This window comes from Cupressus sempervirens, chromosome 5 (assembly GCF_028749045.1).
Source record: "Cupressus sempervirens isolate cs-2001-9-10 chromosome 5, ASM2874904v1, whole genome shotgun sequence".
Classification (NCBI taxonomy): domain Eukaryota; kingdom Viridiplantae; phylum Streptophyta; class Pinopsida; order Cupressales; family Cupressaceae; genus Cupressus; species Cupressus sempervirens.
Window position 1 is genome coordinate 972,928,363 of NC_143122.1, and position 27,935 is coordinate 972,956,297.

A 27,935-nucleotide genomic window follows, 5' to 3' on the forward strand; every position below is an offset into this window, starting at 1 on the left:
AGCTCCAATATCATCAACAATGTTTCAAGGTTCACTGAATTTCTGAAATTAGGTGGACTTTGATAATTTCTTATGATTTGTGCACTGTTGTCCTTCATCATTTCACTTCTAGAGGCCATTTTGAACTAGGGTTTGAAACAAAAATCTTTTGCAAATATCTTCACTGAATATTTATCTCAGCACTAAGAATAATACTTACTTTGTTTCACAAATTCGCTGATAAACTTCTGTGATTCTTTTGCTCTAGTTGATAAAGTCGCTTCAATCGCCTTGAAATCTTCTTGTAAGCTCTTTGATCGCTTGGTGAATGAAAATGAATGTCCAAATTCGGTAAATACCTTCAAACTTTCATTTTAGGTTTGCAATAAATGTCTTCATACTTGGTTGGTGTATGACAGCTAGCTCGGTCTCCACTTCAGCTCGGTCAAGGTTACTCACTCAGCCATAACTAACTCATTCGGTCAATATGTTATCTTCCTTGATCACTCGGTGTATACTGCAAAGGTTGGTCAATATAGACTGTACCACTGATGCTCGGTACTCTATGATTTTCTATTTCTAATAGTTCTTAATGCATCTTTACTTATGCAGATATGAACCTTTATCACTTCTATGCTAGGAACTGTTGTAAAATATAACATTGAATATACAGTTCCTACATACCTTATTTCTTTAGTGAGATGTGGTGTGATCACTTGATCCATCAGATAGGGTGATCTTAGCTTTGCCCGCTTCACTGCTTCCAGCTCTCACTATTTCTATTCATGTTTTCTTTCCTTCAAGTTTTTCACTTCTATTACTTGGTGTTGGTGCTAGCGTTCAAGTTTTGCAGTTTCTATTGATGTGTCCAACTTTGAGACTACTGAAATATACTATCTCTCCATTTAGCAATTTCTTGTAATTTCCTCTTAAATGAGTTTTGATGCAATTCTCTAGAATGTGTCCATAATCTCCACAATAGTGACCACTGTACCATGTATTGTAATCCCAATTGTAGGAATTGTATTTCCTTGATGTATGAGTTTGTTTTTCAGGTAACCAGTTTAACTTTTTCTTGAATCTGTGCTCATGAGCTCTATGTCCACACTTTTGAAAATCATAGCAATGACCTTGGAATTTAGATACCTTTCTGGTTAAGTCATTGTTCTTTAATTTATATTCATGTGCTTGATGTCTCGCTTTCTCACAATTAAAACAATTACCACTTGGTTTAGGTTTAGGAGTTTGCATACCATTTTTGCTTTTGCAAATTTTGGCTGTGTGACCAATTTTCCCACAGTGATGACATGTAGGTTTTCCTTTGTATTTTGCATTCCTTTGTTCTCCAGTTTTGGATGATTCTCCTTCTTCGGTCGATGAAGAGTGCTTGTTGCATCCAAGTCCAAAGGTGTCTTTTTATCTAGGTGATCTCAACATTTCTTCAAAGTGTTTGATTGCTTCATTTGGTTTGTTCAATCTCTCCATGAGTTTCTTTTCATGCCTTAACTCACTTTTCAATTGCTCATTCTGTAGCTTTAGATTTGTGATCTCCAAATCCTTTCTGTTTACTTCCTAATTTGCAATTACTAGTTGATTTATCATATCCATCTGATTATTGGAATGCTTTTGTACTTCAAATGATCTCTCTTCAAGTCTACTAGTCATCTATCTTTTGTCTTCTTCAGCCATGAGCTTGTCTTCCATTGCTTTCTTCTTTTGTTTGATTGCTTCACATACTGTAGATAACTGAATTTCTTATTCTATCTTGAGATCTTTTGCATCTTTTGCTAGGGCAATATTTTTCTCTAGCAATTTTGTCAATGCTTCATTGTTGTTACTAGTGTTTCCACTGTCAAGTAGTCGTTCTGTGTCAACTTATTTGTATTGAGTGTCATTTAGCAGAATAGCTATCTCTTTTTTTCAAGTAGTCCTTCTGTATCAACTTATTTCTATTGAGTGTCATTTAGTGGAATAGCTATCTCTTTTCCTCTTTTTAGGGTTTTCCTTAACTCCTCTTTTGCTACATCTAATTTTTGCAATACGATCTAGATTTCATTCATCTGATTCTTAATGATTTTTCCCATCTTATATACTTCCATCTCCATAATATAATCCTCTCAAATTGTTAGGCTTCCTGATAAGAGAACTGAGCTCTGATACCAATTGTTGGAATTAGTATATGGGAAATAAGATACTGAAAGGGGAGGATGGTGAATCAGAATCTCAAACTTTTCACTTCAAAACCAATTTCATAAATCCACACCTAATTCATCTCATATAATAGATCTACCATTAAAACTATAATGCTGAAACATAAATGAAATACATCACATCCATAAAAAGTTCAACACATAACACAATGAATTGGTTACCTAGAAACACTTCAAGATGAAGGTAAAACTAGAGGTGGGGATGAAACCCACAAATCTTCACTTTTGCAACAATAAAGTTAACCTGTTATGGTTACAATATTTGATCATAAGATATGATCTACCCTGTGAGGGGTCTTCCCTGTTAAAAGCTTAAGAGATTATTAGGTCACACTTTGTTAAAGGATTTTACACTCACAATGAAGTAAGGACTTTGTTAGGAGGTTTACATAGGCCTGTTAAGAACACTCTATTAAGAGATTTACCCTGTCTCAATTAACAATAACTAATTTAGTACCCAACCCTTGGTTTGCTCTATAAGCTGATCTTGGGTCTCCTCTTTATTGTATCTCTGATCTGATCTTCTAATTTGATAACTCTGTTCAGTCCTTCATTGCTCTGATTGCTCTCTGTCTGATCTACTTTCAAACTTAGTCTTTCCTTCTTCTCGCACATAAGGATACTCCTCCTTCTCTCTATTTACACATACATACATACACATACGATTCTGGGGTTAGAATCCTCCTTAAATAGACATTCTGTGAAGGTTCTAGATCTTGATCGACAACTTACACTTTATCATCTTTTGTTGTTTCTATCCCATTTTCTGATTGGTTGAATTGTATGCCTTGGGATCATTACCTTTTGAAATGACGCATGATTATCTTTTTAGCTGGTTCTACAAATATTAAATATCATAGAAAAGTCGGCCAAAACAGTTTACATATGTGTTTGTGCCATTACAAACTTATATGTCAAAACTAAACTACTTGGCACTTGAATGCTCTAACGCTTGGTCATGTATACTTCTTTATGTTGTGACTCGACTTCTATATACATGTTTGCTTGGCACTTAATAACTTATCAGTATGCTCGGTTCCAACGATACTGCTTGGCACGTACATTTGCAAGGCAATCACTAGCCTGCTCGGTATAAGCTTTGTATGCTCGATCTCTACTAGATAACTCAGACACAATGATGACCTTGTAATCTTGCCTAGTAAATGATTGTGTTTGGACACTAATCAACAACATAGGCTTAGAGGTCAACATACCCTTCATCAAGAGGTATCAGAGCAAGAATTCTTAAGTGTGTAGACAAATCACTAGCTCTGAGGCAATTTGCGCCAAGACCATGGTTCTGGGTTCAAGTGATAAACGTGAAAATGCATCCACGAATGGAAAGTGATAGAAGAGTTGGAGGTGTAACACCTAATGGTTTTAGAGCCCTCCAAAGACAAGTGCAAGCATTGCAAGAATAGATTTACAAAGGAATGATATTGCAGCAAAAGATGAAAGTGAGAATAAATCTGAAGAAGGAAATGTTGAACAGGAAGGAGCAAAAAAAGTTAGGAACCTTGACGAAGAAATGCTTTTCAAGAACATGTACAAGATTACAAAAAGACCCAAGATTGAAGTCCCCACATTTTCGAGAAATTTTAACTAGGAGGAACTAATCGACTGGATCAATGAATTAGAAAAATATTTTGTGGATGAAGATATTGAAGATCCTGATAAAGTCAAGTTTGCAAAGGCCAAATTGAAGGGTCATGCGAAGATTTGGTGGCAGAAGATTCAATTGGAGTGAGATATAAGAGGAAAGGAGAAAATCAAAAGATAGGATCAGATGGTGGATAAATTGAAGCAAAAATTCATTCCTGTCGATTATGAACTTGATTTGCTGAAGAAAATGCAAGGGGTGAAGCAAGCAGGAAGATCTATTCGGGAGTATACAGAAGAGGTTTATCAAATCCTCATTAGGAGGTCATGTGAAAGATGGCAAGAAGGTTGTCTGTTACCTTAATGGGTTGAGGCCAAGTATTCAAGAGGAGTCAACTCTGGTTAGAATGACCAGTATTGAAAAGGCATACCAATTCACCCTAAGAGTAGAAGAAAGGTTGAACAAGAAGTTTCAGAGCAGACAAAGTGGAAAAGATTGTGGTGGAAGATCTAGTGGACAGTCTTATGGAGGCCAAAATGAAGATCAGTAAAAGAAGGATGAGGCCAACAATAGCCAAAATTAGAGTGGAAATAATTTCAATCACTTCCATGATCAAAATGATAGGGATTAGAAAGCAAGAAGAAGAGGACAAGGAACAGGAAAAGGAGGCTTTCGTGGAATATGTTTTCATTGCGGAGAAGGTCAGAGAGCTTTGGAATGTCCTCAACACCAACGAAGACATTAGGAGAGTTGAAGGCCACACAAGAGTTGCACACGTAGATGATGTCAAGTCATCACATTCTGAAGATGTTGAAAGAGGAGAAGTCCTAGTTAATAGAAGAGTCTTGTTGTGTGATGAGAATGAACCTAAGAAAATGAGCTTGTTTCATACCAAGTGCAATTGTGAGGATAAGTGTTATGATGTGACTATCAATAGTGGGAGCACTGACAATTTGGTGTCAGAGGAGATGGTCACAAAGTTAAAGCCCATGAGAGAGAGACACCCATGTCAATATTGAATTGCCTGGGTGCAGGATGACCCCAACGTCATGGTTAATGAACAATGCTTGTAAAGTTCAAGATTGGGAGCTGTCATGATGAGGTACTATGTGATATCATACCCATGGATGCATTTCATCTGTTGTTGGGGAAGTCGTGGTAGTTTAATAGGCATGTTGTACATGATGGTCATGCAAATACCTATTCACTGACAAAGGATGGAGTGAGACATAAGCTAAATTCATTTGACATAGAAGAAAAGGTATGTAGTAATGCCAGAATATGTCCCATTAATGGAAGAAAATTCTTAGAAAGTATAAGGCATGAACATATGTGCTTTGTTTTAATTCCAAAAGCTGGTAAAGAAGAAGATGTACTTGCAAAAGTTACAGATTTGTTGGATGAGTTTAAGGTTATTGTATCTGATAATGCGCCTAATGGATTTGATTCCATGAGGCAGTTTGCCAAATAAGGCTCCACACAGAATGACACCAGCAAAAAGTGCAGAGTTGAATAGGCAAGTGCAGGAGCTGTTGCAGAAGGGATTGATTCAAGAAAGTCTAAGTCCACATGTTGTACCAACAATATTGGCACCAAAGAAGAATAGAGAATGGAGTATGTACACAAATTCTCGAGCTATCAACAAGATCATAATCAAGTACAGATTTCCCTTACCAAGGATGGATGATATTATGAACTATTTGAATGGATCTGTGTATTTTACAAAGATTTATCTGAATAGTGGATATCACCAGATCCGGATCAGAGAAAAGGATGAATGGAAGTTGCCTTCAAGACAAAGGAAGGGTTGTATGAGTAGTTAGTCATGCCTTTTGAGCTAACCAATACTCTAAGCATGTTTACGCTGCTCAATCACTGAAACTTATTAATTTCACTAATCTTTAAAAGTAATATATTTAGAACGAACTGTCATAGTGACTGCCCTTAAAACTGACAAAACCAAATAATTGAAGTCCAACACTTGGCAAACATGTTCACTGATTCAAGCTCTTTCATCCTGCAAAATCTACCCTCCTGACGACATTCTAATCAAAATATATTAACCTCTGAAGTTACCTCTCTGAAATACACCCTACAAACAACTTGTCAAGAACAAGAAATTGCATATGGTTTTGACTTCAAAAACTAGTCAAATGGTCAATTGGGAAATTGAATCTTTGGGCGTTTGTTCTTCCCTACATGGAGAATATGAATCTACAATTTGGGCTCATGACAACTAACAGGACGCATTTGGAAAGCGTGCAAAATTTGCTTTCAAAATTTGCAGAACTGGATATGCTGACAAAACAGTGATTTTTGCATCTAGAATGCACCTAGAAAAGTGTGCAAATGGATTTATGAAAACCTACAAATTGGCATAATAGGATTATTTTCAACGTAAAACACAGTGGTATGATTGGTTTAGGCTCATCAATCACGGTTTCAAAGTTATAACCTCACAAACAAGCCTCCTAATTATTTTGCAGATCTGATCATCAATAAGACTTTAAAAATTGCAAATGAAATCATGTTTGAAAACTAGTGAAACATATTCGTCATAAGCTCAAATTTGAAACATAACATGTGTTTGACCTTTAATATGCACTGAAAAAGAAACTTTCTCAATAGGGTCAACTAAGTCAAAGTTAGAGTCAGTCAAATAGGGCTACTGGATAACTGTCACAAATGACAACTGAGCAGTTTTAAGTTTTTGCAAATGGAATTGACTTGTAAAACTTATCCTATGGGTTCATTTGAACTTCAAATTGCACATGGTTAATGTCATTTATGATTACAATATAGTGGTATGATTATTTCTTCAAAATATTCCATGGATCACAAAATATCAATTGTTAAATAGGGCTTCCCAGATTAATGTGCTAAGTGCATCATCATGACATACAGTGGACAACGAACTTTAAAAAAACCTTATCAAAACTTATTGAAATGACTCGAAAACTAAAACATAAGTTCTCTGATATGCATACTAAATATTCCCGAAGTGGCAAGTTATGACACTCAACCGGGAGTAGATATTCAAATGCAAACTAACCCTCCAAACATTGTCTGACACTAACACAAAAATGCAGATGTGACAAATGCACAAAAATACATCTCACCAAATGACTCAAAACTTAAAACCAATGATTTGAGATGTTTGTACATGCTAAATAAAATGTGTGGAATACCTGAAACACATAATCGGACTCAAAACAACATCCGCATATATATGCAAGAAAAGCATTTATAGGGTTATTTTATCAATGTAATGTCCACACATAGTTTATTTTTCTGTTATATTTATTAAACTCTTTTATGTCTATTTCATAGATCTGTTAGTTTCAAGGATATTATTTCATAACTTGGACTAGAGATATATCAACGATGATTATTAGTTCACTATATTTCATGTGTTATTAAATTCTAAGATCATATCTTTTCATATACTCAAGAGCATAATGTGTTATATATCAATCTTCCCTAATTAAGAGGAAGTATGAAGGATGTTAGCAATTCTGTATATTGACACTACTGGTGGATATTCTATAAGCTACATTTGAGCGGTACTCGTACCTAGTAGTATGAAGATGTTTCAAACCCTCATTACTAAAGAGGGAGTGTTGAGATAGCCTCGATTGTATCTAAGTCATAGCTGTGGTAAAAAACAATTGATATAAATATCATTGTTAGAATCAGATATTGTTGGCATGTTTATACTAATACATTTCGTGAAGCGATGTCTACTATAAACAGGAAGATCAAAATATGATACGATTAAGATTTCTTGTATAATCAAAGGATAACATCTAGTCTGATATATATATATATAACACACACACATTGATGTCTTTAATATGACATTCTAAGATTATTGTGATAATGTATCATATAACAATCCCCCTGAGCTAAGAGGGAGTGTTAAGTTGTAGCTTCTGTCAAACTGAACTGTCCTAGAGTTAATCCGTCTGTGGTTATTGAGAATCATTAATTAGACATACTCAGAGATATATATATATATATAACCATATAGACATGTCTCTTCACAAGACATGCCTCTTGAAGATATATTTATATATCTTGGAAATCTGCAATTGAAACACATAGAATTATCACAATGTTATTACATTTGTAGAAATCCTAAATCTAACACTATTTGTTGGTAAGACAATTGCTTATAAGATTCAAGTACTATCACTTATTTGATTGATGAAGAGAATTTGATCAAAAGATGTAACAATAGCACCTAGAGGAAAGGTTGAGTTATGATTATGTAATGAAGTACAAGAATTAGTTAAGACAGTGATAACATGATATATTGATAATCTACTTAAGGTTACAAATTTTGGCTACACTAACAAAGTTCAAAAGAACAAGTTATACAAAGTTTGTCTACCAAGCTTGACCGAGTGGATAGTAGATGACGAGCAAAGTCGGTGCAAGTCGAGCAAAAAATCAGTTGGAGCTGAGTAAAAGAAAATTCTAGTGGATGCCAAGAAAAACAATTGATGCCAAGTACAGTTTAGTTGATGCCGAGCACCAATAAACTTTAGTTGATGCCGAGTGACTTTATAACAAGATGTCGAGTAACACAATATGTGCCGAGCATCAGAAGCAAGATAGTGTCAAGCTATTGCATTATTTTAAAGATCGTGGATTCGATGAATTTGAGCCGACAAGTTTGTTTTCTTGGATTGTGTGAGCTAGGTGGAAGATAAGCATTGGTGGCACAAAATTCAAGGTAAACCATTTTTAGACGAATTCAAAGTGGATTCTAAGAGAAGTTTCTAGAAGAGATATGGAATGTGGGGTAGATATATTGTATCCTACCTAATCTCTCCTAACCCTAAATTAGATGATGGAGAATGAGCGGCAAAAGATCTTAATTTTCTATTTATAGAAATAGATGGTCATGAAGTAAGGTTGTCATGTGCAAAAACTTGAGGAAGAGAAGGAGTTAAAGGTTTTGCTTCATCAAGTGACCTAGAGAAGAGTCTGCATTGGCATGTTAAGCAAGAAGACTTAAGGAGATGAATGCTTGAAGGGTGAACAAGTTATCAGAGTTGCAATGAGTGAAGGTCAAGTAGAATGGAGGATTGAACAATTATCTATGATCTGCAAATGAAGTTGTAAATTGTATTAGATCAAGCCTTAATGTTACTCTCTAACAATTGTACTAGTCTAGGATAGATTCTTTGGATTAAAGTTGACTTAACAGTCATTTGTAAATCCTTTAACTAGATGACATTCCAAGTGAATGGTCCAAAAACCTCTAACAAGGCTCATTCCTAACAGGGTGATTGAAATCCTTTAATAGGGTCACATTTAACAATGTGTATTATAATCTTTAACAAAGTTGGCCTTTCATAGGGCATCACTTCAGAAAAGTGAAAAGAGTAGCGTGTTACTGGTGGTTTTTCCCAAATTGAGTTTCCACGTAAATCATTGTGTCAAATGTGTTGTTGAATCTTTTATGTTTCATGTTTACATTTCTGCAAGTTGATTTGATAGTAACCTACAACTTTTAAGTGATTGCATAATCTTATGGATGCATGCATGATGGTAAATGTTTTATGGGTTCACTAAGCTGTGAAAATTTTTATTTATACATCTAGACCTTGAATAACTGATTCACCCCCCCTCTCAGTTATTCTAAAGAATTCCAACAGATTGTATATCTTTGGTCTTGGTATTTGTATGTTGACTTGGTATGAGATGTTAGTATTGGAATGAGTGTCCATTTGATTTTGATTATCTCTTCTTCTTGAGTAGTTTGTGTTACCCCTAAGGTAGTTTTAGCTATCAAGATTCCTTGTCTAGGATTATTTTATGATTTGATTATCTGTGTGTGAATCGTATATTATCTCTCCTGCACGGTGGGAGTGGGAGTCTGATTAGGTGACCATGCAGTCGAGAGGTAGTGTATTTTTACCATTTGGATCCCCCTCAGATTGACAATTGTTGGACGCTTGTTGATACAGTGGTATCATTATCATTTTTCCTCTTATCTTGAAGACTTCTATTCATTTGATATATCTATGTATCATGTGTTTTGAGATCCTATGAGATATTGTATTGTATATTGATATACTTGTATCTATTTTCACATACCCTATGACATGCGCAGTGGATGTTGTTCATTAGATGTGCTCTCATATTATTAATTGTACTTATGCATTTGCTTATATGATTATGTATGTGTTTACTCATTTTATGATTATGGACATTGTAATTGATCACTGAGGTTGTAAAGGACACTCGCAATTTACTTTGTAAATAACTGAAATGTGTTGAATTAATCAGCAAAGTTAAGTTTGTACCCAAAATTAATGATAACTCGTCCCATTATCAGTTGTGCATGATAATAGGTGCACACCATTAATGTTCGGACAGGAAACTTTTTGAATGCCTTTTTGTGATATTTGATGTGGATATTTGGTGTTCATACGTATATACCCAGCAATTGCCTCCACAAAAAATTGCAAAATTTACTTCCTTTGTTATGGCTCAACTTGCAGTAAACAGTGTTGTATCTAAAATGTGGAAGTGCGGGAGTGACTACTATCAGGTCTGCTTAGGATTCGGGAATCCTATTTCCATAACCACCATCCTCAATATATTACTTTACCTTTCTCATTCGTGGGAAAATTATGGGTGGCGAGATATTACAGAGGATGTAAGTTTTATTTGGTATAAGGTTGAATTCCAAAAAAACTATTTTTCGTCTTACATGAGTCTTTTGAGGGTTTGCAGGGAAAATGCAAACATCAGGACATATGCAAAGCAAGTTATTTCTGGTAGTAGGTGTAAAACCCGCATCTCGACTTTATTCTTCTAATAAAAATTGAGAATCTTTCAAGGGATCTTAAGGCAACATTGGCTAGTCCACTAAAGCGTGACTCTGATAAGATTAATAACCAAAGAGAATTAAATCAAGCGCCTTTTCCAAATGTCTAGACTCTTAAGATCAGAGAAATGCTGAAACTGGGGCAAAAACCTAAAAGTAAGCAAAAAGAGGAGGGCATCTAATGGAAAGTGTAACAAGTACGATGTAGCCCTAGCAGATACGTGGGCAGCTTGTAGGGAACCAAGATTTATAGCATAAGGATGTACGTGAAGCTTTCCCAACTACTTCAAAGGCAACATATGATGTTGTCCAAGATTTACCCAAAGAAATTTACAGTGCATTAAAATATGAAGTAAGAGAGGGATCACTACGTTATAACAGTAAATCTTGTACATTGGAGAGTCTCTGCTCCATAAACATTAGAAAAACTGAGGACTCATTTGTTTACCTGGCAAGAGAGGCAGACCAATTCTCAAGAAACTGCTGTTAAAAGAGTCTAACAAAATGATATCATCCTCCCTTGGCAGGATTGTATATGGATGCATATCCAGCTTATGGCCATCAAGAACAGTATCCACCGTGTACCCATCTTCCAGTACCAGAGAAGATTCTGCCAAAAAAAGAGAATCTCAACTCATTCATATACACACAACACGGTTTTGTGGAATAGCATAATACTTCTCACGGTTTTAGTCTACTCAGAAATAAACAAATAGAACCTTTGAGTAAAAGGCATGGCAGAGATTTGTGAATTTTAAATGAATATATCACTGCACGCAAAAGGTAGTACCTGTAGCTTTGATGAAGCTTGACATGAATATCAGAGCTAAAAGCATTGTATAGTAAGCAGCACCAACGACAATATATTTGTCTTTCAGAAAACAAATTGAAGGTCTCTACCAAATCTCACATAAATTCTTCGGAAGTATGAAATATGAAGAGTCATAACCTGAAATGACGAGGCAAAAATGATGGTAACGATGGAAAAAGTAGAGATCAAATTTTACTATCTGAAATAAATGAAACCTAGTATGAACTATAATCAGTTGTGGACAAGAAGCATCGCATGAAAGATGGCTTATGTGATTCCATTAAATGTGATCAGAGCAAAGGAAAATATTGTGGAAAAATATTGACAGATATGCTTCAGCCTTTTGACGATGCCCTAAGACTATAAAACAAATTTGAACTGCTTTATTTTATTCTTAACTTGGTCACTAAGATTCTCGTATTCTCTCTTTATTTTTATTTTGTTTTCTTCTATGGTAACTTTCATATAGTTAGGGCCTATTTGATTTTGTTTTCTTCTAGGGTAACTTCATATAGGTAGGGTCTATTTGAATATCTTCAAGCTTGAAATCAACAATAAAATTAAAAAAATTGACATGAAAATTATTTTTAAATTTGTTTTAGTCTTTTAAAATTCTTACTTTTTATTATAATTCAATTTTGTATTAGTTTAATCAATGAGTATATAAAATTAAAAAAGTTGTTTTATGTTTAATGATTTGAATTAGTAAGTACTATTGTACACATCATAGTAGTCACTTCCTATTGTGAAGTGGGGTCTTCAATGAGATTACTCATATCATTCAATGTATATATCAAGTTGTGCACAAATGGTCTTGAATGAGGTTTCTCGCATCATTCAATGTATACATCAATTTATGCACAAATAGAAAGTTAATACTTATATTTAATTGAAAGTATTTTGTACCAGCTTTTATTTGGGAAAACTTGTCTCTCATTTTAAAAAATTAGCTTTCAAGCGATTGAGACATCCACAAGATCATGCTTGAAAATTAAAAAATTCTTCCAACTAATATCTTCTTTGAAAAACTACAAAAATATTTTTTCAAGCTAAAAAAATCTATTGGTTCTAAAACTCTAATATGTTTAAATCTAGTTTTTTTTTTTTTTTTTTTGTGAATAGATCGAAGTCATTGTTGTGGGGAGATCGGTTTTAGTTCAACTTGGCTTTTTAAAATAAATATTTTGATAAGGTTTCGTAATACTTTTCCAACAAACTCTATCCATATTTTTCCTAATTTGCATCATTAACATGGCACAAATTGGACAAAAACTTGAGGTATGTCTTTGATATTAAAGCAACTAAAAACAAGGTGGGTGACCCTTAATTACAACATCTAGCAACAGAGAGAGTCATTGACCTCTATTGGCACATTGACAACAAAAGGGTAACAAAAACCATTAACATTTTTTTGACAGCATATAATTAGCCTGCACCACAAAATATCAAAAATAAAGCCCAGGAGTTGAGTGTAAACAAGACAAGAATAACTAGAATCAACCCATTAATACAAATTGAAAAGTTTAAAGAAAATCCCCATCAACTTAGTAAGGTTAGGAGTTTCTATTTTGACACTTGTACTTGAGACATGGGTGGAATTGCTACTATTTTTGGCGGTATCCTTATCTGACACATTCTTGTCACTGCTTTTCGAATCACTTGAATCTTTTTCCTCCACATCTCTCAAAACATTTTGCTTAATCTTGAGTTTGGCAGTTATCCTTGTTGACCAATTGGAGGTTTGTCTAGCTTCCACATCAGAATCAACAAGATGAATTGTGGTTTAGTTTTAGTTTTTTTAGAAGCATTGGATATAGATGGCCCAGAGGGGTCTTTTTAATTCTTTTCAGCCTCTAGGGGGGGCCATATAAAGGAGAATCTTGGGGTGAAGGATGTGGAGTCTTAGGCCTTTTTAAACCCTTTTTCTTACTAGGGGAATCGACAACATTTCCTAGAGGGAGAGTCAGGGAAGAAGCATCTCCTTGAACAAAGATAACTCTAGGAGGGATAAGGTGAGGTGAATATTAAACATCCTAAGCATAAGACCATGGTATAGGATGGTGTAGGTTTTCCCTTACGACCGGTTTGGCTGCAAGAATTGTCAAATATGAGATTCATCTATGCTGGAATAAGCTCTCTTTTGGTATTCGTGCATTCTTAAAATAAGTTCTGGAGTATCATTTCGACTTGTTTGGTTGACCTAGAAGAGGAGTCGAAAGATGCATATTTTATGTTTGGTTGCAACAATGGAAATAAGAATTGGAATAAGTTTTGTTTTAAAATTTTAATAATTAATTTTTGTTTTAGTCTGGTAATATTCTAAATAAACAAAAAATGTATTTATAAAAATTGATGTTTTTATTAATTTTTTAAAAAGTCAGATTATTATAATTAGCCTTTATTTTATTTTTAAATTGACTTTATAAGTGAAAGGTATACCACAAACTTTGAAATTCATCAAAGTTCAAAGGACATATTATATTTTATATTATAAATTTAATTCTAAAGTAGATCAAATTATTTTTAATGATTATTAGATCAAAACTAAAATTATTTTATTTTAAATTTGGTAAAGAAAATAAAAAATATAGATAAGTTGAGATCATTAATATGATATTTAAATGATCTTTCAACATAGTTTTAATTATAAGATTAAACACAAGATTTATTTGTAAAGATAATTTTATGAAAGTTTAGAAAATATATGAAATTTGATAATAGTATTTTTTGTCATTTAAAAAAATACACATATTAAATGTTAAATAATGTTTACCTAGTTTATATCTTATGATGAATGAAGAAAATAGTTCAAAAATACATTTAAGTGGCAAAATACAATCAAACGGCAAAGTCACAGACCCGACAACCCATCAAATTGGGTTTATTAAAAGTTGGAATAAGAATAAGCTAATCTTATTCCACCATTTTTAAGGAATTTCGCCATGCTCATTTTGGGGTCAAATTAGGACAGGCAAATATTAATTCCAATTTTGTATTTTGCAAACAAATATCAAATTGGCAAATGCAGGTATTTAGATTTTCCTATTCTGGCCCAATTCCTGCAACCAAACAAGGCCTTATTTCCTACAATCCCTAACATCCTTCAAGTAAATTTAAGGGAATGTAGAAAGTAAAATGAGAACAAAAACAACGCACGATGCCTTGAGAAAAGGGAAATGGTAGTAGTAGAAGTAGACTCTGAAATGACCATCCAAAGTAAAATACTTCATAATCATGGTACACACCTAGTTCCATGGTTCCAATAGCTCATCCCAATTGAACCCACTAGGGATTTTAATAGGCTCCTTACCTTTCCGAAATAAATGATTGAGATTGGTTTCATCAAGTACTTGACTAGTTTTCCTTCATTTACATCCTTTTTGTTGAAAGCTCAGTTGCTTGGGTGATGACCTCCTCATTTACTTCAAAAGTAGTTCATCCCAAAGTGACTTTCCTCTCATCCTAACTATTTACAAACGGGAGAGAGACACTCTCGTAAAAGTCAAACATGGCTTCCATGAACGAAACAATGCCCCTCTTATCAATCACCATCCAAATCTTTGGTTTGTTGTATATAGTTTCCTCAATCTTGTATAGCTCCACACAAACCCAGTCTCCTCCCATGTCTCTCTCTTCTAACATAATAAATCTAGGATAACAGCCAATAGAAATGGGAAAATAGTTGTAGATCCAAAAACACTCAGTGCATTTGCAACTAGTAGTGTTAAAAATAAACCCCATAGAATTCCATAAAGGGGTAAAATTATTACCATGAATGCGTCTTCATGATGTGAGTACAATCCAACACATCAAAGTGTTTGGGAGGTCATTCAAATTAATCTCGGCCTTATCAAAATGTAATTCAAGACCAAAAAGTCAACAAGCTGTCCAATTAATTAAGGCTAAATAAAGGACATGTGTATCCATGATCATCTATTTCCAATGTTTAAAAATATTTGAAATTTGTATGGTCGCTATGGATAATAATGTAGTAATGTGTCCTTTCTATGTAATCCCTACATGGAATACATTGGGTCCCTCCCAAAACAAGGCTTGTCAAATTTGAATTTGAATTTAAATTTTGGGTTTCTCTCGCCTTCCCAATTATGACCCAATGACACTAAAAACATCTCCCCTAAGGAAAGAGTTTATAACTTGTCATGGATAATGTATAATTTTTTTTCTCCCTATGAGAAATTTTGTAGCTTCTGGGAGGTTCAAAATGTGCCTCCAACATAACAACCCTTGCTTATATAGCCCAATATTAGCAATTAAGTCATCCACAATGTTCCCTTCTCTAAATGTATGTTCTATAATGAATTCTTTTAACCCCCTTAGCACAGTCCTAATATCCTTAAGTAAATTATCAATCCCATTATCAATCCTCCAACCCAACTTCATATTTTCCTTAGTAGCTTCAAAAATAAGCTTCGAGTTCATTTCAACTATCAACCATTTAATGTCAATGGAGGAAAATTTTGAGATCCCAAAATAGGGCCATGGCTTTAGCTTGGTTACTAGTGAGTGAACCTAAGTTTCTTGTGAAAACTAGTGCCAAAGTACCATTTTGATCTCTAATGATACCACCTCCAATAGCCAAATCATGTCTACTTGCTCCATCAAAGTTAAGTTTCATCCAAGGGAGATGAGGAGTTGATTATAAGGTGTTCATTCTAGCATAGAACTATCAAACTGGTAAAAAGAATTTGGAAAATTCTAATTTACCAGTTTAAAATCCTCAACAAAAGGGGGATCCACTTGGGTTTTTTTTTTTTTTTCTAATCGACACATTTTTCAATAACAAATTCTCTAGGATTGACAACACATTTTCCACACAATTCTAATCATCTCTAAAAATGTGGTTATTACCCTCCTTCCATAAACCCCAACAAATATGAGGACGTATTTGTTTCCACATTTGTCCAATGAGATGGTGTGAGGATGGGTATTTCCAATTGTAGATAATTTTTTGGAAATCCTCCTTAAAAGTTCATGTGACATTAAATCTTCCAATAATTATATAGCAAACCACAGAGGCGAAGGGGCAGTGAATGAGTAAATGATTAATGCTTTATTCTTCTTGCTTGTATAAAACGCACATGTTAACTAATTGGGATCCTATTTTACCATGAAGAGCCATCCACCATTACCTTTGGCAAGAGTTGAGAATTCCACACCTTTCTTCAACTAGAGGAATCAACTGAGCTTATAATCAAGTGTAAATAAATTGACTTAACAAAGAAACAACCAAAAAAATGCTTGACCCAGAGAAATTGAACCATACGTGTCACAACCAAGAACATGATCTACTAGAACGATGCAAACCATCATGGAGGTATGAAATGATAAATAAATTATTTTTTACCAACAATAAGATATACAAATGATACACCACATAAGAACCAATTTGTTGATACATAAATACTAGCACAACAAGGTTTGAGATAAGAATGTTGAAATCAATAAAAATTAACAACCTCACATTCCAACATCTATGATGTAGCTCAAGCTAGGATATTTTTAGCATCCATGGCTTATATTTTAAAATCCATTAACCATTTTTCTTGGTATTCTCTCATGACATATAAAGGATTTGAAAATTGAAAAGAAGTTTACTTTGAAAGGGAAAAATGAGGGTCTAACGTGACATGGGTTTGTTAGCCAACAAAGACAAATATTACAATGGTGATATTCTTTACCTCCCTATTCCATTGATTCCTTTCAAAAACTTACCAATACTTTCGTTCAACAATTTCAAAATAATATTGGTCCTCAAATTTTTCGACTGACCCAATGCATTATAAACAAGGGGTTAAAGAAAGGGTTAGTGACTTTATTGGACGATTTAAAATTTTGCATTCTTAGATTTCTTATTTTATGCTTGATGTTGATATACAATGCATATTTATTTCTAATTTGCAAAAAGATAATAGAGATGATATTGTAATTACTAAACTAAAAAAATTCACAATTGTGTGTGGTTCTTCATCAATATCAACAACAAGCAACTCAGTTTGAGAGCAACACTCCAATGGCTTTTGTTAATATTGATAAGAGTGATGCCTCATCTCATCCTAATAAGTTCATAAGCCTAACAATTATATCAAGATCAACAAACGATCCATACATTAGATGATCAAGTGGCAAAAACATCCAAAGGTGTGCCTCCCTTGTCCTTTATTTCAAGACCCCATCGTACTCACACTCCATTGTCTAAATATTTGCATAATGTGACGATGAAGTTACTCTATGGTAACATTATGAGGATTCCTCCTATCAAACTAATTGAAAAAAATAAACCTCTTCCTAGATCTTTTGATTCCATAACTTTTTGCCAATCAAGAAACTTAAAGGTGTTATTATTTGAAGAATACTATCCATGATCTCATCGATTCTAACTCTATATTTGCTGATGTTGATGTTAATAATGAAAATAAGTTATTGCACCTCCTAATCAAATTTTGCAAATTTACAGGAATCCTTTACCATTTCATTCTACCAATACTATTGACCAACCCTCTTCTTCTACTACACATTATTTGTGATGATAAAGTCGAAGAAGCTAATCATGTTGCTAACCATGTTGAGCATGTCCAACCTAAAATTAAATCTCTATCTAAACCTAAACCTTTTATTACCTTTGATCATTCCAATATTATTAAAGCACAAAATTGTCCTCTTTACATTACTACTAGGGTGGTTGGTATTCCTTTATGTGGTGTCTTAGTTGACCCTTCTTCCATGGAGAATGTCATAATTGAAGAGCATCCTTTTAGTACAAATTTTCAAAAGGATTATATAATACATCTAAAGTTTGGATTGAAACTTGCAATGATTTTCTATATCATCTGCATGGTTCTATTTCTCTTCCTATATACATTTGTGGTGAAGTTATGGATACTACAATCATTGTCATGATCAATTTCAAGTTAAGCTGTGTCTTCCTTGACTCTCTTCCATGTAAGTCATGGCTTCTCGTACTCACAAATATCTTAATTTTCTCCATGATGGTAAGATCAAGACCATTAACCATAGTCTTTATCATCCTTCTAATCCTTGAGACTATGTTGACCTTGATTTCTTTTGGCCTTATGCATCTCAAAAAATACCAAGTCATCTTCATTATCTATTCTAAGATTATCAAGCTTACAAAATAAAAAAATATTATTGAACTTAATCAGCCTAATATTAATCTTATTTGGGGTATTCAGTAATACCCCTCCTTTGCTATCATTGTAGACTTAGTTGTTAAAGTTCAATATAACTCTTCAAGAAATGTGTTAGCCCTTAATTGATATTTGAAATGCAATACCTTGATATGTTAAGTAATTGATTACGTCAGGTTGTAACAATTTCCTATTTGCAATGATGATGACATAATTGCTTTTGGTTAGTTAATGGAATTACTTTTGTGATGAAGTCATATGGTGTAACTTAGAAAGATGTTTATTATGTTGTCATGATGATGAGATGTTCATGTTAGAATATGATGTTCTTTATATTTAGGATTTATTATTATACTTACCCCATACTTGCATGTGTATGGTGTGTGTGTTTGCTTTACATTTATGTTTGATGTGCCTAATATGGTTGAGGGAGGGAGTCGTAGTCACATGCTAGTTGAGATCTTTCAACAGCACATTAGATAAACTTAATTTTCATCCAAGGGAGATGAGGAGTTGATCATAGGGTTTTCATTCTAGCATGTCTCTTAGAACTATCAAACTAGTAAAAAGAGTTTGGAAAATTCCAATTTACCAGTTTACAATCCTCAACAAAAGGGGGATCCACTAGGGTCTTTTTTTACTAATGGACACATTTTTCAATAACAATTTCTCTAAGATCAACAACACATTTTCCACACAATTCTCATTATATCTAAAAATGTGGTTATTACCCTCCTTCCATAAACCCCAACATATACAAGAAGGTATTTGTTTCCACATTTTCCCAATGAGAGGGTGTGAGGATGGGCATTTTCAATTGTAGATAATTTTTTGTAGATCCTCCTTAAAAGTTCATGTAGCATTAAATCTTCCAATAATTCTATAGCAAACCGCAGAGGCGAAGGGGCAGTGAATGAGTAAATGATTAATGCTTTATTCTTCTTGCTTATATAAAACACACATGTTAACTAATTGAGATCCTATTTTCTTAAGCTTGTCTTGGGTGATATTTTACCATGAAGGGCAATCCACTAAAAAATTTACCTTTGGCAGGGATTGAGAAATCTACATCTTTCTTCAACTAGAAGAGTCAGTTGAGCTTATAATCAAGTGTAAATAAATTGACTTAACAAATAAAGAACCAAAATAATGCTTAGCCTAGAGAAATTAAACCATATGTGTCACAACCAAGAACATGATCTACTAGAATGATGCAAACCGTCATGGAGGTATGAAATGATCAAACAATTTTTTTTTAACCAACAATAAGATATACAAATGATACACCAAACAAAAACCAATTTGTTGATACATAGATACTAACACTCTACGGTTTGAGATAAGAACGTTAACATCAATGAAAATCATCAACCTTACATTCTAACATCTATGATGTAGCTCAAGCTGTTGAAAACAATTATTCAATTGTATGTTGTCATTGATGTTACACAAAATGTCAAGTCTCTACCGAGTAGTCAGTGATAGCTGAGCTCACTCGGGCATTGAAGATAGTTTCCTGTACATGTCGAGCATTCAAGTTATAATCAAGTTTAGAGACAATATTGACCAAGCTCAGTCGATTAATGAAGCTAGGTTTGTATTGACCGAGTTCACTCAATTATCAAAGGAAAGTCAACATGAAGTCTATACTAACTGAGTTGGGTCAGTTAACATTAGAACTCCTTTTCTACCCGAGTTGGTGAGCAAACGAAGGGATCGTCTATGTTAACTAAGTACTCATTTCTGTTTTAGCCGTCTATCATCATATTAAGTTTGATAAATTAAATAGTGAATACAAGCCGACTTAAGGGATGATAATTATTTAATTAAAAGAGTATTCAAGCCGACTTGACAAGGTGAATCATATGTATGAAAGGTCAAGTTGGCGATTGAAGCATGGAGTTGAAGAAGATGAATTAAGGAAGCAAATTTGGAAGGATATCTGATAAAGGGCAGAGTATCCGAGTTGTAAGGAACATTCTGATCAAGGAGGATAAAATAAGTCAAGCCAAAACAAATATCTGAATCAACAAAGTCAGTTGCGTCAACAATCAAGTCAAGTCATTGTTATTATCTAATAATTGTAGCAATGAATCAAATCTCCTAACAGAGTTACCCTAACAAATATTTTAGCAAATCCTCAATCAAGGTGGCATTTCTAGATTGAAGTGTCTGAAGACCTCTAACAAGGCCACTCCTAACAAGGTGAATTAAATCCTCTGACAGGGTCACACCTAACAATTTGTTTTGTAACCTTTAACAGGGTTGGTTCCTAACAGGGTTCACTTTAGAAGATTAAAAAGCTGTAACTATTTGCAATTGGTGGTTTTCCCAAATTGGGTTTGCATATTAAATCTTGGTGTCTCTTATGTTCATGTTATTTGTTTACTACTTTATCTTTTTACAACTAAGTTACAAAAGGTTTATACACATTAATATCTCATATTGCTATGTAAACCAAGTAACAATGATTATCTAGTTATAACCAAGTTGTGGAAGGATTTGAGTTACCAAGAAGTTTGTATTGACATCTAAGGGATCTGGGATTTTTTTTTGTGGTAGTTGATTCACCCCTCCCCTCTCAGTTACCCTTCTACATTTCCAACAATTGGTATCAGAGCTTTTTTTGGTGCTTGCAAAGAAGGTTTCAAGGACCTAAGCTAAAGATCAAGATGTCCTACAGAAGAGAGATTCTTAAGATGAACAAAGATAACTTCCAAGCATGGCAGGAACTCATGAAGCTACATTTGGAAACCATTGGAGACACATGCCTAAAATATTTAGAGAACAAGTATGTGGCACCTGCTGGACCTTTGTTTGTGGACCAAATCGTGAAAAAGAAGAATCACAACATAATGATGATTGACATTGCTTCTACTCTCAATTATGTTGAATTTGATGAAGTCAAACACTGTCCTACTTCTCATGAAATGTGGATCAAGCTGAAGGATATCTATGGGGGAGATGACAATGCGAGGAGAGCTAAGTTAGAAATTCTAAGAGGTTAGTTTGATCAAATGTAAGATGAGAGAAGATGAAAACATTGCACAATACATTGAAAGAATCAAAGCAAGTGTGAGTGCAATTAGAGCCTCAAGAGGGAAAGTAGATGATGTGATAGTGGTCAGCAAGGTACTTAGAACTCTACTTCCTATTTATGCAATTAGAGTTTCAACTATTCAAGAAATGAGATGTGATCCCAAAAATGATATAACTTTGGATGCACTAGTGGAAAGGTTGACAGCCTTAGAGTTAGACAACTTTATTCCTAACTTTGGTACCATTGAGTTTGCATTTCAAGCTAAACTATCACTCAAAACGAAAGGTGGAAAATCTTAAGGCAAATAGTTTGACAATGAAGATGATTCTGATGATGACCTTGAAACCATTGAAGCCCTATTTGAAAGAAGATTCCCTAAAGGCAAAGGAAAGTACAAAGGCAAAATGTCCCTAATCTATTTTTCTTGTGAAGAAGTTGGTCACATTGCTACAAGGTTTCCAAATAAAGAAGGCAAAAAAGAAAAGAAGTCTAACAAGTACAAAGGCAAGAAAGATTTCAAAAGCTACAAAAATTACAAGGATAAAGGTAAGAAATCTTGTTTCAATGGCTAAAGACTCTAATAGTAGTGATAATGATGAAATAGTTTACATTGCTATTAAAGATGAATCAGATGATGAAAATGAAAAGATGGCACTCGTTTCTCATATCAACAAGAATGAGACATGGATTATAGATAGTGGTTGTTCTGACCACATGACTAGTGGTAAAACAAAATTTGAGCACTTGGAACACTATGATGGTGGGAATGTCAGATTTGGAAATGATGAACCTTGTTATGTAGAGGGAAAAGGTTGCATTGCATTGATTGATGAACTCATATATGACAATGCTTACTGGGTTGAAAGGTGTGCCTTGTGAAACACTTCCAACGTTTATTTTTAGGGGCACTTGTTCGAAGGAGCCATTGTTGACGGATATCAAACCATCAACATAAATAACAACTTTAGGGTTGAAGTTAATCCAAGTTGTTTAAAAGTAAAGCTCCCACAATTAGTACAATATGACACAAGGCAAGACAACAATAAAAAACTAAAGTATGCAAGAATAAGAAAAAAGAAAAAATGAATAGACCCAATTTCCTTCCATTTCTGCTAACTAGTTTCCTTCCATCTCTATCAATAACCAAAAATGTTATTTTCCATCTCTAATATTTGAATGTGTGGGATGACAACATTAAGGAAAGATCTTTGAGATAGTTTTCCAATCAACAAGGACAAGTTCTCCTAGGTCGATTCTCTCAATAGATTACTTTTACAATCTTGGGTCAATATTGAAAGACCTACACAAGCATGCAAAATGGGCCTATATAATGATGCATTCAGTTCCTCTTTTTAAGCTCCAAATCCAAGTGTTCTTAAAACAATTGTTCTTTAATAATTGAAGGTCGATCCACATGTTTATTTTTATTTGAGCAAATGAATTTCTTTAAATACAAGGACATTACACTTAGGTCACAAAATGTGTACCAAAGTCAACTACTTCCACTACTAGCAACTTCTTGAGAATAATCCCAAATGTTGTAGGATTAAGCCCCAATGTGGAAATATAAATCTTGAAAGCAAGAACATATGCATGGATTCTAGATTGGTAAAAGGGTGAATGTGGAAATAAGAGTAAACAAGATTAAGGTAAATACAAAATGTATGAAACTGTATGTAAATAAAAGTGAATGGGGATAGTAAAAAATATCACATAAAGAGCCAAACTTGGCACAAGCCCTGCCACTAGTCATCATATGATAATATTAAATTATTTCATCAAAATGAGCCCCTAACTAGTTAAAATACAATTGATTCATCATTACATATATAAACAACATTGAAAAAATAACAAACTGCCTTTTGCCAATTGGACTGAAAATTTTAGGGTTCATCACATAGTGTGTTGGTTAAGTTGGTGGTGTTGTGACAACTAATGTTCACACTTCAAAGTCTCATTGGGAAAATTATCATACTTTAAATCAAAATTTATGTTATTTCTTGTTTTAGAGTTCTCATTGACTCTAGTTCATTTAATTGATTTCATATTTGTAATGTGTATAATTTCAAATATGGTGCAAGAAGAGTAATTATGTTTCTCCCTAACAATATTCTTACTTCACTTTACTGTTTTGAAGTTTCAAACTCTGGCAATTTGCCCCAAAGATCTTTTCTCATTTAAATGAAATCATAAACAATTACGTGTTTTTTTAATCTTCCCTACACATTGGATGTGAAAGTAAATTATATCATTTTTTATTGTGCCTATAATTAATAGGGCAAAAATGACTTGCAAATAAAAGCCCCTCAGAATAATCTTACCACTTCATTAAATGTAACAAGTGCCATGTAGTGGCATGTACTTCTCGTCAGAGTTTTTAAATTATTTATAATATATTTTTTTTTTTATTGTATAAAAATAGGCTTTTGAATTTCATTAATAAGTTGTTCAAATAAATTTTAAATTATTAAAATAAATAATTTGAAATGTAAAGTTTTGCTTTTAATCATAGAATTGAGTATAATTTTTCAATACATCTATGGTAAGACCAAATACATTATGCTTTAAGATGAATGCAATTATGTTTGATACACATCTATATTTATAGATGGATGCAATTATGTTTGATTTCAATGTTTACATATTTATATTTATAAATAATCTCCTAAAATGTTGTTGATGGAGTTCCAAAAAAATGGGGTCCTATAATAATTTGAGCCAATTATATTTGAGATAAATTATTTTTAAGAGCATATTTAATAGATTAAAAAAATTAAACTTTAGAAATATTGAAATGAAATAAAAATACTTCACTGTAATTGGTTCATCTGTGATGAATACAATAGTACTACCCTATGACAAGTACAATAATCTTACCTCTGCTTTCAATAATCCATAAAAATGCCTACATATTGTAATTGTAACTGTAAATGAGACTTGCAACCTTGTATCAAGCCATCCTAAAGAACACTCATCATACAAAATACATAATTTTCACATGGGTATCAAAATTAGCAACAATGATTTAAATACTTAAAAGAGGATATGCATCAATTAGTTTAGTTATACACTTCAACAACATAAGAATCATAAAAATGACAATCCTACGTTTCATTTATAAATTGTTATATAAAACCAGCCTATATTCACTAAAGTTTCAAAATTTGTCACCCATTGTCCTTTCACTGGACATCCTTCTATTGCGTCTTGCAATCTTTGGTTCGCCTGACTGAAAAGCTGAAATATTTGCATGCAAGAGCTCTTCTAGGCGTTTGGGTGGGTTTTGGCTATGGAGGGGTGAAAATGCACCTGCATAACCAATTTGTTTGTAATTTTTAATAAATTATAATTTATAAAACTATTATACGTAATTTTTAAATTAATAAATAAAAGTCCATTTTGACCCTTGCATAGACAACGCCGTTTGGGTGTGTGTTTCCAATTTGACTTCTCCACAACTATTTTCCCCTATGAAGAATTAAGGGTTCCAAAAATAGAAGATTCCAAGTTAGAGTCCAAGTTAATCAGATCTTCCGACAGATTACTGACCGGTTTCATTTCACTTGGAAGATTTTCAAGTGCAATATCATTATCTAACAAACACAATGGTTTCTGATAAGTCTGTTATGGTTTGAAATGTTGGGTCCTCCTTCCCACAAAAATAGCACTATACATAAGATAACACAATGCTTTTACTAATCTGAAATAATTGCTTATAGCTTCACATGGACACATCCTAACAATTGTGCTTAGAATGATAAAGCAGCATATCGACAACACTTGTTTCGCCATGCTCATTAGGGATGAGTTTTGCATATGATTTTGATGTTGAAAAATAGACCTTGCTTGTCTACATCAAGTATAAACAATATTAAGCAATCCCATCGAAGTAGTGATCTCTTGGACAATGTTGATAAAATAAATAGATATGTTATACGAGAAGAGTTATGTTCGGATTTTTTGAATCCTTGTAAAAAAAATGATTTTGCTGGTATTTCCATGGAAGTAGTTTATTAGTCCCTGCCTTTTAAAAGGTAGGGAACTATTGTTTTTTTTATAACCCCCCATCTATTAATTTTTAGAGAACAATTATTGTACTCCTAAAGTTATATGCTCATATATTTTTAAATCTACTTATGAAAACGAAATTTTCTTTTTTCAATTGGCTAATGAGTAGTTTCCTAGAGAGAAAATTCAATTTTCTCCAACAAAAATACAAATATTTTCTAACAACTTTATCATGCATTAATGAATTCGTTAATTACAACTTTATCTTTTCCATATTTGTGACAAGTTCATTATTAATTACAACTTTATCTTTTCCACATTTGTCACAAGTTCATTAGATTTTCAAAAAAGTAATGTTTTTATCTTCACAACAAAAATAATGTCTAATCAATATTAATTATCACAATTTTTAGTTTTAAAAATAGTTTTTAAAAATGTTAATATATTTTAAATTATTTTAAAAATTAGTTTTATATAAATCAATAATCATTGCAAATTATTAAATTTGATTTTTTATTAAAATATACTATTGCTATTAAGAGTTATATTGCTTTATATATAGACTTCAGTATATATTAATAAAAATATTTAAAAACAATTAATTTCTAAATTTAACTTATGTAATAAAATTTTTAAAATCTTAAATTTCTTAGTTAAAAATCTATTAATTCAAATCTCGTAATTTTACAATGCATTACATTAAGTTCTATATTTTCTATATTTGTAGACAATGACTAGTTGCCACATTATTCTATAAAACTAAAATTTAAAATCTAAATTAAATTTGTTAAAATTTATAGCTTCTCTTTCAAAAATATTGTATGTCTTTGACTATTACATCCATATAGTCTAGAGATTAAATGATTGTTTACTCTATTATTGTACTTGTCATAGGTAATACTATTGCATTTAGTTGCACCAACTAGTCAATTAATTCTCACCAATCAAGTCACTCTATTTTTAAAGTTTGAAAAATAATAATAGTTTTTGTAAAGTTTATATTTTATATTTTTATTTTTTCTAATAAAAGTGTCATTTATTTGAAAGCTCGTTGGTTGAAAAAAATGTGTTATAGGACCCCTTTTTTTGAGGCTTTCTCCGTACTCCAATTTTTTCCCCTTTTTTCACAAGCATGATGCTATTTACATATTAAAAAAATATTTTTAATTATGAAAAATAATGGGTATCAATATTCTTTTTTATTAATTTCAATTGATTGTTCTTTACTTTGATATACATTTTTTTGCTAATTTTTTTTGCAAAAACTAATTTTTTTATATTTCATGAAAAAATTGACTTATTTAAAACAAAAAAACTAAATTAATTTACAATGCATGTGCAATATATTCATATTTTTATTTTTATTATAACTATATTAAAACAATAAAAAGAGTGATTATTTTTTTCATTCTATTTTCTATTTTTATTATAATGAAATTCTTCTTATTTTTTTTTAATATTTATAATTAAAGATATTTTTATAATTTTGAAGATATTTTTCATATTCTAATTACTACTACTGGTTGTACAAAAAAAATTGTGATATTTCATATTATATTTTCTCACTATTGAATTGTATATCATATTATATTATTATATTATTTTGATTACTATATAATTATAATTAATTACTAAATTAAACGGTAAGTACTAGCCACTATGTGGCACTTGTTAAAATATGAATCATTTAGTACAAAGGCAGGGACTCGAGCTCTTCTAGAGCTCTTGTTTTTCTTTCTTTTTTTATATACCTGCTTACTCGAGCAATAATATAGGGTTGTAGAAAGAACACGACAATGAGACCAAGGAGAAACGAAATCAAACATGATGTGACTTGTATCATCCAATGTCTTCCTGTATCAAAAAACAAGTAAAGGTGGATAATTCAACAGTTTCAATGTAACCTATAAGAAACATTGCATTTCTCTTATGCAGTATTCATCAATCTTTTTTATCTCCACTTCCATTGGAAGTTCACACCGGGTAACCAAACGATATTATTAGCCGATAGGCTATTATAGGTGGGAACTTCAACGAAACCTATCCGTTCATGGAAAACCAAAACCAGTAGTTGTATTTGGAAACTGCTCATCAAGCAATAAATGAAAATCTTATCTAAATCTCCAACACCGACCATATCAATTCATTTAATTTATTTGAATAGATTCTATGCCGAAGAGATCGAGAAGACGCTCCTAGGGGAAATCAAGCAGCAAATTTTGACACTCAGATGCTGACTGGAGGAGTTTCGTCAATAAAGGAAATATGATGTTCCTG

General features: G+C 32.8%; 2 protein-coding genes across 5 annotated transcripts in view; both read right to left on the reverse strand.

Annotated features, from left to right (window-relative positions):
• Nucleotides 1-11,780, reverse strand: part of LOC149559192 (uncharacterized) — a 34,226-nt gene extending 22,446 nt beyond the window's left edge. For all 4 annotated transcript variants that reach the window (XM_089833117.1, XM_089833118.1, XM_089833119.1 and 1 more), the window contains exons 1-2: nt 11,424-11,780; nt 11,082-11,243 (exon numbers count right to left, since the gene is read on the reverse strand). In XM_089833117.1, coding sequence (XP_089689243.1) covers nt 11,082-11,243; nt 11,424-11,469 — 208 coding nt within the window. In that variant the 5' untranslated portion in view covers nt 11,470-11,780. The remainder of the gene's footprint in view (nt 1-11,081; nt 11,244-11,423) is intronic.
• A 12,731-nt stretch (nt 11,781-24,511) lies between these two features.
• LOC149559193 (uncharacterized) overlaps nt 24,512-27,935 on the reverse strand; it is a 139,498-nt gene continuing 136,074 nt past the window's right edge. The window contains exon 5 of the mRNA XM_089833121.1: nt 24,512-24,959. Within this exon, the coding sequence (XP_089689247.1) occupies nt 24,808-24,959 (152 nt within the window). The 3' untranslated portion in view covers nt 24,512-24,807. The remainder of the gene's footprint in view (nt 24,960-27,935) is intronic.